A 12,870-nucleotide genomic window follows, 5' to 3' on the forward strand; every position below is an offset into this window, starting at 1 on the left:
TCCTGGTCCCACGCCTACACATCTGGGCAGTGTCCCTATATTCACAGAATCACAGAATCATCTGGGTTGGAAAAGACCTTGAAGATCATCCAGTCCAACCATTAACCTCACACTGACCGTTCTCAACTCCACCAGATCCCTCAGCGCTGGGTCAACCCGACTCTTCAACCCCTCCAGGGATGGGGACTCCCCCCCTGCCCTGGGCAGCCCATTCCAACGCCCAACAACCCGTTCTGCAAAGAAATACTTCCTAATATCCAGTCTAAACCTTCCTTGGCGCAACTTGAGGCCATTCCCTCTTGTTCTGGCGCTTGTTACTTGGTTAAAGAGACTCATCCCCCCTCTCTGCACCCTCCTTTCAGGGAGTTGTAGAGGGTGATGAGGTCTCCCTTCAGCCTCCTCTTCTCCAGACTAAACAACCCCAGTTCCCTCAGCCGCTCCCCATCAGACCTGTGCTCCAGACCCTTCACCAGCTTCGTTGCCCTTCTCTGGACACGCTCGAGTCATTCAATGTCCTTTTTGGAGTGAGGGGCCCAAAACTGAACACAGGAATCGAGGTGCGGCCTCACCAGTGCCGAGTCCAGGGGTAAGATCACTTCCCTGTCCCTGCTGGCCACACTGTTGCTGATACAAGCCAGGATGCCATTGGCCTTCTTGGCCACCTGGGCACACTGCTGGCTCATGTTCAGCCGGCTGTCAATCAACACCCCCAGGTCCCTCTCTGACTGGCAGCTCTCCAGCCACTCCTCCCCAAGCCTGTAGCGCTGCTGGGGGTTGTTGTGGCCGAAGTGCAGCACCCGGCATTTGGCCTTATTGAACCTCCTCCAGTCGACCTTAGCCCATCGCTCCAGCCTGTCCAGATCTCTCTGCAGAGCCTCCCTACCCTCGAGCAGATCAACACTCCCACCCAACTTGGTGTCATCTGCAAACTTACTGAGGGTGCACTCGATCCCCTCGTCTAGATCATCAATAAAGATGTTAAACAGGAGTGGCCCCAAAACCGAGCCCTGGGGGACACCACTCGTGACCGGCCACCAACTGGATTTAACTCCATTCACCACAACTCTTTGGGCCCGGCCATCCAGCCAGTTTTTTACCCAGCGAAGCGTGTGCCCATCCAAGCCGCGAGCAGCCAGTTTCACCAGGAGAATGCTGTGGGAAATGGTGTCAAAGGCCTTACTGAAGACAAGGTAAACTACATCCACAGCCTTTCCCTCATCCAATAAGCAGGTCGCCCTGTCGTAGAAGGAGATCAGGTTTGTCAAGCAGGACCTGCCTTTCATAAACCCATGCTGACTGGGCCTGATCATCTGGTTGTCCTGCATGTGTTGTGTGATGGTACTCTGGATGAGCTGCTCCATCAGCTTCCCGGGTACCGACGTCAAGCTGACAGGCCTGTAATTTCCCGGATCATCCTTCCGACCCTTCTTATAGATGGGCGTCACATTGGCCAGTTTCCAATCTGTCGGGACCTCTCTGGTCAGCCAGGACTGCTGGTAAATGATGGAAAGCGGCTTGGCGAGCACCCCAGCCAGCTCCTTCAGCACCCTTTGGTGTATCCTGTCTGGTCCTATAGACTTGTGTGTGTCTATGAGATGCAGTAGGTCACTGACTGTCTCCTCCTGGATTGCAGGGGGGTCATTCTCCCAGTCTCTGTCTTCTGGCTGAGGAGGCTGGATTCCCTCAATACAACTAGTCTTGTTATTAAAGACTGAGTCAAAGAAGGCATTAAGGACCTCAGCCTTCTCCTCATCACTCGTTACCATGTTTCCTCCTGCATCTAGCAGGGGATGATGCTCTTCCTGGTCTTTCTTTTGCTGTTGGCATACGTATAGAAACATTTCTTGTTATCCTTGATTGCTGAAGCCAGGGTAATTTCCAGCTGGGCTTTGGACCTCCTGATTTCCGCCCTGCATAGCCTCACAGTCTCTTTGTAATCACTGTGAGTGGCTAGCCCCTTCTTCCAAAGGCTGTAACCTTTCCTTTTCTCCCTGAGTTCCAGCTAAAGCTCCGTGTTTAGCCAGGGTAGTCTTCTCTGTCACCGGCTTCTCTTACAGCACCTGGGGACCGCCTGTTCCTGTGCCATTAACACTTCCTTCTTAAAGAGTGCTCAGCCTTACTGGACTCCTATACCCTTCAGGATCGTCTCCCAAGGGATTCTGTCAAGCAGGTGCCTAAACAAGACAAAGTCACCCCTTTTGAAGTCCAGGATGTCAGTTCTGCTTAGCCCTCTCCTGGCCTCTCTAAGAATAGAGAACTCTATTATTTCATGATCGCTGTGCCCTAGTCGTCCTCCAACCGCCACATCATCCACCAGTCCTTCTCTGTTCACAAAGAGGAGATCCACCAGGGCACCTTCTCTGGTTGGTTCACTCACCAGCTGTGTCTTCCCAAGATATACGTCCCTGGTTCCACTGCCTATGCATTTCCTTCTTACAATTGACCAGGAGGTCATTACTGAGCCATGCCAGTCTCCTGCCTTCCTTGCCTAATTTCTTACACATGGAAATTGATAGTTCTTGTGCACTAAGAAAAATGCCCTTAAAGAGCTGCCAGCTCTGTTCATCTCCTTTGTCCCTGAGGGCATCTTCCCAGGAGGTCACATCCACTAATTCCTTAAACAACTGAAAGTTTGCTCTCCTAAAATTAAGGGTCCTGACTCTACTCTTCACTTGGCCCATAGCTCTCAAGACTGTGAATCCCACCCAGGGCATGATCACTGCAGCCCAGGCTGCCACCGGTCTTGACCTCTCGAATTAGTTCATCTGTGTTGGTGAGCAAGAGGTCCAGTAACCCTTCTCCTCGGGTCAGGCTGTCTATCACCTGGATTAAGAAATTATCCTCGACACACACCAAGAGTCTCCTGGATCGCTTACACCTTGCTGTGCTGCTTTTCCAGCAGATGTCAGGGTGATTGTAGTCCTCCAGCAGGATCAGGGCCTGCGATTGTGAAGCTTCCCGTAGTTGAAGTAAGAACGCTTCGTCCACAGGCTCCCCTTGGTTGGGCATTCTGTAGTAAACACCAGCCACGAGGTTTCCTTTGTTGGCTTGGCCCCTAATTTTTACCCATAAGCTCTCAACGTGTTCTTTGATGTTTTTCAAAGACAGCTCTGTGCAGTCAGTCCATTTTTTTTTTACATAGAGGGCAACCTCCCTACCCCTCCTTCCTTGCCTGTCCCTTCTGAACAGTTTATAGCCATCGATTGTAGCACTCCAGTTGTGCAATTCATCCCACCACATTTCAGTGATAGTGATTACATCATAGGTTTCTAGCTGCACAGTGGCTTTCAGCTCCTCCTCCTCTTTGTTACCCATGCTATGTGCATTGGTAGACATGCACTTCAGCTGGGCTGTCGACTGTGTCAGCTTTTTGGAGGATCAAGCCCCAATTCCTTTGCATCATTTCTCAGGTGTTCTCCTTTTGGTTCCTAATGCATCAGTAGCCCCTGGCTCTTCTCTGTTGCTCAAAACTTCATCGCCTTCCCCTTCTGAGTCTAATTTAAAGCCCTCCTTGTAAGTCTGGCCAGCTCGTTGGTGAAGACCCTCTTGCCCCACTTGGTCAGCTGAATCCCATCAGCTCCCAACAGACCTGGCTTCTCAAAGGTAGATCCATGATCATAGAAGCCAAAACCTTGAGTATGGCATCAGCCACACATCCAGGCATTCACCTGTTCAATTCGGCTCCTCCTTCCTGAACCCCTTCCTTTGACTGGGAGAATAGAGGAGAACACCACCTGTGCTCCAGATCCTTTTAACATTGCTCTGAGGGACATATAGTCTCTTTTGATGGTTCCAGGTTGCCTTGTCACAGTATCATTGGGCCCTACGTGGAATAGTAGGAGTGGATGATAATCCATAGGGTTCACCAGGCTCAGCAGCCTCTCAGTGACATTGTGAATGTGAGCTTCTGGTAGGCAGCAAACTTCTCTAGAGAAACTGTCTAGACAGCAAATGGGTGCTTCGGTGCCTCTCAGTAAGGAGTCTCCAATTACTAATACTTTATGCGCTTTTCTGGTGGCACTGGTTCTAATGTGGGTGGGTGGTTGGATCAAGTTTGTGTGGTCAGCTTTTCCTGGATCTTGTCCATTACTCATGTGGTCTTCGCTCTCCAACACCAGAGCGTCATCTCTGTTATGCAGGGGCACTTTAAGGGAAGGGGAAGTTCTTCATTCTGCCCCAAATAGAGACAAGGGTCCAGTGTCCTTCATCTTCTGAGTTTCTTGTGTCAGTCAGCTTGAGGTTGAATTCAGGCTTACATTCTCCTTGCACAACCTTAAGACAGGGCTGTTGCTCAGCCTGGGACAGTGCACGATACCATGGATTGATCTCCCTCTCACATTCCCAGATATTGCACTGCCTGTTGAGCTCCTCTTGTAACATAGCTACTTGTTTGAGGAGTTCTAGCTGGGCACACTTGCAGCTATGACATCCACTGCTGCCTTCAGGTGTTAAGGGGACTTCCAGGTGCTGCAGCTCCATGCAGCCTGAGGTCTGGACAGCTATTTCAGTCCTTGGGAGGTCTGTTTGGGTGGAGACAACAGCATAGGTAGGCTGTAGTGCTTCTGTTTGGGTTTCAGCCTCAGCCTTGCAGTTGCGGCAGATGGACACCATTTTCTTTCAGCAGAACACAGTCTCCTTGTAGTTCTCAGAAAAAAAATGGCCCACTTACTTATAGAATGGTAATTCTTTTGAAAGATGTCATCCTTTTTATTCTAATTCCCTGGAGATCTCAAGCTTCTGGGTAGGCTTGCAAAGCCACCAGTTAGTTGGGGTGACCATCAGGGCTGCAGCCTAAGCCTGCAGGTGAGCAGAGCAGGAAGCAGCCCAACAACTGACAGAGTGGGCTGCCCTTTTCATGAAAACTGCCGACACCACTCCCAAATGACGCCACATTCTTGGTCACTAGCACTCCCTAGGGGCCGGTTATATGTGGCTTCCTCGGGTTTGAACTGGCCATGGGGATTGCCAGCACCGCCCAACTCTTGCTCAACTCATAAGACCTGTCTCCTGACATCTGGTCCCTCCACAGGCACAGCCCAAGGGTGTCAGAAACCCACTCTCATACCCCCCATGACCTCAGAAGATTCTTCAAACTATGTCTTGTTTTATTTCTTTCTAATTATTAATGTCCTTTTTATTAGTCTGTAGAAGCTGCTTGGTGAAGTATTTGGAGGAAAACAATACCTGTCCAACATGTCGGATTGTTATACACCAGAGCCATCCATTACAGTATATCGGGTAAGTGTGCAGTATGAAAGGGAAAGCACAACTAGTTACTCTCTAGGCTGTACAAACCTCTCAAATACAGCACAATTTCTCTCTACTTTTTTTAATTTGCTTATCAATATTTTAAATATATATAAAGAAGCTTGATTAGAAGATAGAAGATTCATATAAAAGAGGTAAGGTATTGAATTCGAATTCTGGTGTGAATTTGCAATTCTTTTGAAGCAAATCCTTTTGTCTTGAATCCAACAAGCACAATAGACTTTATTGTTTAATTCCTGAGTGAAGTTTAATGAGATTTAGTGACTTCCTGGTTTGTATGCCTGGATCATAGAGGTTGCACATATGGAACATCTACATGAATTACACTTGTATTAAATCTTCAGAACAATGACTGGCAGTTGGACAGTGGTTTTCAGTGACTGAGAGTGTATGTTCAAAGACTTTGCAAATACACAGCATTATTGTTGATTTAGTCTTTCAAAGAACTGATTAGTTCATAGGTGCAGATGAGAAAGTTGGTAGCAGAAAAGTTAGAGTAGTGGCTTCAACATCTTGAATGGAACAGTCTCTGAAAGATTTGTGCCTACTTTCCATTCCCATACAGGGCTCCCTTACTGTGTGACCTAATATGAACAGGGTGCTGTATCATAATTTTCTTCTTTTTCAGTGTATTTTCTGTTTATTTGTACATTACCTTTCTTTTTCTTCAACAGTTTCCTCTATTTTAAAAAATTCAAAGGTATCAGTCAAATGTTTATACCACCTGACTTGGCCGGATCTGCACTAGATATTTGTACCATAGCAACTTTCATTGATAGAGATGTATTGAGACAGTGTGTTCACAATAGCTGCTGCATGTTGTGTAGACTCTTGTCTACCTCCATGCAAAGTTTCTTTTCGTTTGTGGCACTGCTTCAAATGTGCATGTCTCAGTTCTAGTGCAGCTTTTGAAGAAGTGGCTATAGAAAATTAATTTGATTCTTTCAACACTTTCACTGAGAACTGTGCATGTCCTATAAAAACTTTCTGAATTGCTCAAAACTGAGTCCCCTTTCAGGAGTCATAAATAAGAGAGGTTTTTCTTATACCTTCCAAGAATGATGTAGAGACTGTACTAGAATGTATTTTGAAATATGACAAAATAGTAATGACAAATCCATACCAGTAGGCAACAAGAAACAAATGACACTTAAGACAACATGGTTGTGCTCTATAAAGCTACAGGAATACATCCATGTATTGGTTCAGAAGCCTGTTTTCAATGCTAAGAGAAGCCTGGGTGCATAGTCTCAAATTGAGTAGTTAGAAGTGGATTTGACAGTTATTTGTGGACACTGAATGCATAGTATTATGCCTTTTTAAAAACTGATCCCCTTCTTCAGTCTAGGTTCTTTGCTCTACTGCTTCAAAAAATGAAGATGCCCTCCTAGAGAAGTATTTTCCTGAGCTAGTTACAAAATAGTGCCCCTTAAAGATCAAAACAGATAGCCTGTGTCCAACCTGCTTTTGGAAGTCTGTGGTTTCTTCAACAGAGGATTAATAGGGAGGAACTTTGTATTATGCCTTAATTACAAGAATCTGTGATCTAATTCATCCCTATCCATCTTAGGAATAGGTAAAACAAACACATCTCATGTTTCATCATTAAGAATGATGTTAAATTCTCACCCCTGCTCTCATGCTGGTGGCTAAAATCATTCATTTAGACTCAAATGTTTTTGGAGATGTTCCTGCAATCTGTAAATGACATTTAAAAATCCTAACCTGAGTGTCAAAGCTGGAGTTTGGTATTGCAAACTCTTCTGGGATTAATGCCCTGGTAGCAGCTGAGGCTGACGTTTTAGCTTGTATTGGATTTTATTTATAGTTTGGAAGTCAGGGTAATGTTCTGGTCCTTTCAGTCAGTGACTTGTTTTAGAATAATCCAGGAAATGGCAGCCTGTTGTTAAACTTTGGTTGAAAACATCAGTGTTTAGAATCTTAACCAGTTCTGCTTCCCCACCATTTCCTTTCTTATGTGCTGGATCAGTCTGTCTTTTTGTTCCACCCTTTTTAGCTAGATGGGATTCTGAGCTACATGATGTTGCTCTTGGGCAAAATGCTGGATTATAAGAGCAAACACAAATTTTCTTTCCTTTGTTCTCTTCTTTTTTTCCCCTATAGGCTTTTTTCCTCATGTTTTTTAAAAAGCCCAGTATGGTTAACTAAACAACCTAGCAACATGAGAGATTAATTACAAGGGATAAGAAACAGTCTAGTTTTAGAAACAGGAAATAAAAAAATGCTTTTGTCAAAATTCTCAAGGAATTTTGAGAATTATGTTACTGATATACATGCAGGTATATGTCATCTCTCACAGAATGCCATCTTTTGCATCATGAAGACCATCCTTCCTAGCAACCCTCCTAGTATTTCTGTTAAACTTTTGTCAGTTTAACTTTTGTCAGTTCTTGCCTTAGCCTGAACCTTATCTACATTCCTCTCTTATTACTGTTATCTCATGTTTGATATTTCAGTTACCCAAGATAAATATTTTTATTTTTTACAAGATTTTAGAGGTTTGTAGAGTTGATTTAATACTGAATCTCTTTAAGAAAAATATTTTGAATCAAGATGACTAATTTAAAACTTCAATTTTTCTTTTTTTTTCCTGCTAGTCATGATAGAACAATGCAAGATATTGTTTACAAACTTGTGCCAGGCCTCCAAGAAGGTAAGTTTTCTGGTATGACCTATTTTTACTGAATGTTACATTTACACATACTTCCTTTACATTAACGAAAGGAGGAAGTGAGGAAAGTGTTCATGGGGAGATGAAAAATACCATCTTTACTTGTTCTGGTCCTAGCACTACTTTTCCTCTATACTTCAGTGCTTTTTTTTAATTTCAGACTTTTACTAGCAGTGCTACTGAAAAAACTTCAGAAATTAAAATGCTGGTGTTATTTCAGGGAAAAGTAACATTATGTAAACCTAAATAGCACTACAACTTTTTCATGTTGACATTTTATAATTTGCATACATTCTTCTTTAATAAACTGTGTACATATTCATGTCTTTTTTGACAGCTTTGCAGAGTTCTCAGAGGTAGAATACTAATGTAGCATAACTTTTAGTTTCAGTGAATTTTTCTTCTCATAAGATGTACTTAAATCCTTTGCTAGCAGGTACCTTTGCATTTGTGTTCTTATAATCTACTTTAATAATGAATCTGTTGAACTAAAGGAATGCTTTATAGTAATTGTTCGGTATTATTTTTCAGTGGTGTGTTGCTACTTTTATTTAAGTAGAATATTTATAGTTGGCTGAACAGGAGCCAGCAGTGTGCCCAGGTGGCCAAGAAGGCCAATGGTATCCTGGCTTGTATCAGCAATAGTGTGGCCAGCAGGGACAGGGAAGTGATCTTACCCCTGGACTCAGCACTGGTGAGGCCGCACCTCAATTACTGTGTTCAGTTTTGGACCCCTCACTACAAAAAGGACATTGAATTACTCGAGCGTGTCCAGAGAAGGGCAACGAAGCTGGTGAAGGGTCTGGAGCACATGTCGTACGAGGAGCGGCTGAGGGAACTGGGGTTGTTTAGTCTGGAGAAGAGGAGGCTGAGGGGAGACCTCATCGCCCTCTACAACTCCCTGAAAGGAGGTTGCAGAGAGCTGGGGATGAGTCTCTTTAACCAAGTAATAAGAGATAGGACAAGAGGGAATGGCCTCAAGCTGCACCAGGGAAGGTTTAGACTAGATGTTAGGAAGCATTTCTTTGCAGAACGGGTTGTTGGGTGTTGGAATGGGCTGTCCAGGGAGGTGGTGGAGTCCCCATCCCTGGAGGGGTTGAAGAGTAGAGTCGACATAGCGCTGAGGGATATGGTGTAGTTGGGAACTGTCAGTGTGGGGTTAATGGTTGGACTGGATGATCTTCAAGGTCTTTTCCAACCAAGATGATTCTGTGATTCTGTGATTCCAATTCAATTAAGCTGTCAAGTGAGGACATTATTGGACATTTATAAGCAAGTTTAGGTAAAGAAGATTATTTTAAAATTGTTTCAAGGATATTGAAAATCAGAAATACATATGAAATTTCAAAACCAATATTTTGACAGAAATATTGAAGGGGGAAAACCATAAAGTCTGGTATAGAATTTAAATTTATTTTATATGTAATAACAGAATGGTGTAATAATAGCTCTGCAAATGACTTGGTAGTATTCTGCCTCTCGAGAATAAGATCTGGAGTAACTTGATTATGGCAGCAAGAGTAGAGAAGTAGCAAAAATTGCTTATACCAATTCCTGCCTGACAAGCTTCTTTTACAGAACAGAGGAGGGTTTTGGAATACCTTGATAAATATTGTTCTAGAACATTATTACATAACTAATATTTACAATTTTAAACAGCGGAAATGAAAAAGCAGAGGGAATTCTATCACAAACTGGGTATGGAGGTACCAGGGGACATCAAAGGGGAGACATGCTCTGCAAAGCAACATCTAGATTCACATCGCAATGGTAAATGGTCCTATGTTTGTTCTGTCTTGGGGTGGGGGCACAGACTGCCATTAAGCTGATGAAAGGATCTGTCAGAGGTAGGTGTCTAGCTAATATTTATTAGCACTCATAATTGTTGTATAATATTGTACAAGGCTTGCTTGTGATATTATATATTGGACTATATACAAGAATCACCACTTTGAACTCACCATCTAAGTACAGTATTGTTTTGCATCACACTTGTTTATAGAATGTGTTCTTTTAGCTGGCTGTAATGTGCTCCTGGTGAAGATCTTCAGTAGTATCTATGTGGGAACTCTATGATAAGAAAAGGTTACTTTTTATCCCAGTCCTGAATTGCATTAACCAGAAACTGCTGATGTTAAGTGTAATTCTCTGATAGAAATGCTGTGGTGGTTATACTTAAAATGTACGTGTGTGTGTATTTATCTAAGGGCAAAAGAATTCTCAAATCTGTGACTGTCAGGAAAGCATGTCAGTTTTACAGAATAGTGAATGAGCCCTGACAAATTTGTAGCAAGGTGTCTTGAACTGATTTTCTGGGAAGCTTTGGATTAGTGTCCACATCTCTGCTACCACAAATAAAGCTGCTTTCCAACTTTTTTCCTGGTTGGAAGAGAAGCTGATCATTCTCTGATAAGCCTGATTACTTAAAAAACCAAACCCAAACAAAAAAAACCACAGTTGCTCTTATAGTCTTGACTTTGTTTCAGGATTACCTGTCATCTGATATGTCTAATTTAATTATTGTAATGCTCTGCTTTCTTCTGAAAGGTGAAACTAAACCAGATGACAATTCAAACAAAGAAACTTCTGAAGAAAAACAAGAAGAAGGTAATGACTATCATCGAAGTGATGAACAGGTGGGCTTACTTCTGATATAGGGCATTTCTTAGTTTTATTTTGTATTATTTCCACTTTATCTTTAAATTATTATTTTTCTTTGATAAACTTTTTTCCCTCTGACAGAAACAACATACAGTGTTTTCCCATGCTTTTGTATAAACTTGAGCTTCATCTTTTTTATTTAGGTAGCTGTGGAGAAATTTGGTTTTGAAAATTTCATTAAGGTTTGATAGTTATAACTATTTCTGAGTTTCCTGAATATTGGCTAAACTCTGTGTTGGCTTTCATCTCAACTAGATTTCAAATAATTTGGGCACTTTATCTCAGAGTCTACTCCCGTGCCACTCCAGTGCATCAGGACTGAATATGTTTCAATAATTAGAATGAAAAGTCTTTTATTACTTAGTATTCAGTGTCAAGTTTTAAACACAAAACCTGTTTGAGTATGAAACTTGCTATTGGAATACACAAGTCACTGCCTTCATGTTTCCCTGCTAACTGTATCCAAAGTAAATTAAATTTGGATTAATTTTCCACATAATGATAGTGCAATGGTTATATTCAGATGGATTGTGCTTTGTACCAGATCATTGAAGTGCACAGAATAAAGCTTATCCTAAAGAGCTTAGACTAAATAAAGGAAATAGATGATTGAGAAAAGAAGGGGGAATTGAAGCACAGAGATCAAAAGGCTATTTTTTCCCCATATAATCTTTTGAACTTCAAAAATTTGTTACATCATCTGCATCATTAAATTTTAAAGTTCAAAATATTATTTTAAAACATGCCTTAAATATTAAACTATGTTACTGGATTCAGAGGTTAGATTAGAAACAGTCATTAAAAAGTGATAATGGTTTTTCCAGGGAGCAGCAAGGGCAGGCTGCTGCTCCATAGGGGCAGGCAAGCCAGAAGCCAAGAGTGACAGCAAGGCAGACAGGGCACTGACCTCACCAACAAGGGGTGCAGTCCCACAGTACCTGAATAAGGAGAGCATAGCAGCTCTGGTGACAGTGACCAGATTCAGCCACAGTCCAGTGATCACCAGGTAAATCTTTAGTGATGAGGCAGGTCCAAGGTTAAGCCAGAAAGAGAAATTGGCAAGTTGAAGTCAGGTCCAGAGATGACAGTAACCGAGGTCATACACAGTCCAGCGATCACCAAGCCAAGTCCATAGTGATGAGACAGGTCCAAGGTCAAGCCAGGAAGTCTAATCTGTGGCTCAGGCTCTAGGCCATGCACGGACATGGCTGCAACGTAGTTCATGCAGGGGGACCAAACAAGGGAGGGAGCTTCAGCTTAAATGATGCTGCTAAGTGGAGCAGAGTGAGCTCACACTGAAAGTTTTTCAAGCTTTTTCTCAAACATCTCTTTCTTCACAACAGTTTCATGGTCATACAGCTGCTTATCAAAATTGACCCTGAGCTCAGGCAACCAAACCACAGGGGGAAGGGAATGCTCTCAGGGTCCTGGCAGGTTTTCATATTAGATATCTCACTTTGGCCTTGACCTAGGCTTCTTCTGAACTAGTTGTAACTTCTGAAGTTAGAATAAAGCTCTGGAACAAGGCAGCCCTAAAGTTCTGCCTTGAACTTTTGTCCAGATTACTTTTGAGTTGAATGGTGTTAACAGTAAGCTGACAAAATACTAGACAACCTTTTTTTTTTTTAATGACACTGCATGCATTTTGCTTTAATGAATACTGACATTCTACATTTTTACCTTTTTGTTGGACTAATAAATGCTGCATGTGAAATGCATAATGGGGACTGCAGAAAATTCAACTAGCCCTGTCTCTGTTTGCTTTTTCCTGAAGGTAAGCATCTGCTTAGAATGCAATAGCAGCAAGTTACGTGGATTGAAACGAAAATGGATCCGCTGCTCAGCACAAGCAACAGTCTTGCATCTAAAGAAGTTCATTGCTAAGAAACTTAACCTTTCTTCTTTTAATGAGGTAACATTTTAATGTTTAAAAATTATTTTGCAAATGAAAGTCTTATGGATTATTTTCAAAACAGTGTCTTTCCTTCCAACCAGCTTTTTGAAAAAACTGAAGCACACACTATTTCCTAATATAAAGGAACAGAAAATCGCTCAATGAAGTTCCATTTGCATGTAGGTTACGGATTAGCCAGCCGTATTGTAGGTTTTGGCATGTGTGGGCTATGGATGAAAAGGCTAGGGTTGTGTCGGTGGTGTATGGCTAATAGTAAGCCAGTGAGGATTTGAGTTGTTAGGCAGATGCCCAATAGGGATCCAAAGTTTCATCAGGCGGAGATGTTGGGAGGGGT

General features: G+C 42.7%; 1 protein-coding gene across 4 annotated transcripts in view; it reads left to right on the forward strand.

The window, feature by feature from the left end:
* LOC141917860 (polycomb group RING finger protein 3-like) overlaps positions 1-12,870 on the forward strand; it is a 176,572-nt gene that overhangs the window by 100,900 nt on the left and 62,802 nt on the right. For all 4 annotated transcript variants that reach the window (XM_074811472.1, XM_074811475.1, XM_074811474.1 and 1 more), the window contains 5 exons: positions 5,142-5,238; positions 7,887-7,942; positions 9,620-9,730; positions 10,508-10,596; positions 12,396-12,533. In XM_074811472.1, coding sequence (XP_074667573.1) covers positions 5,142-5,238; positions 7,887-7,942; positions 9,620-9,730; positions 10,508-10,596; positions 12,396-12,533 — 491 coding nt within the window. The remainder of the gene's footprint in view (positions 1-5,141; positions 5,239-7,886; positions 7,943-9,619; positions 9,731-10,507; positions 10,597-12,395; positions 12,534-12,870) is intronic.

The sequence above is a fragment of the Strix aluco genome, chromosome W (genome assembly GCF_031877795.1).
Source record: "Strix aluco isolate bStrAlu1 chromosome W, bStrAlu1.hap1, whole genome shotgun sequence".
Lineage (NCBI taxonomy): Eukaryota > Metazoa > Chordata > Aves > Strigiformes > Strigidae > Strix > Strix aluco.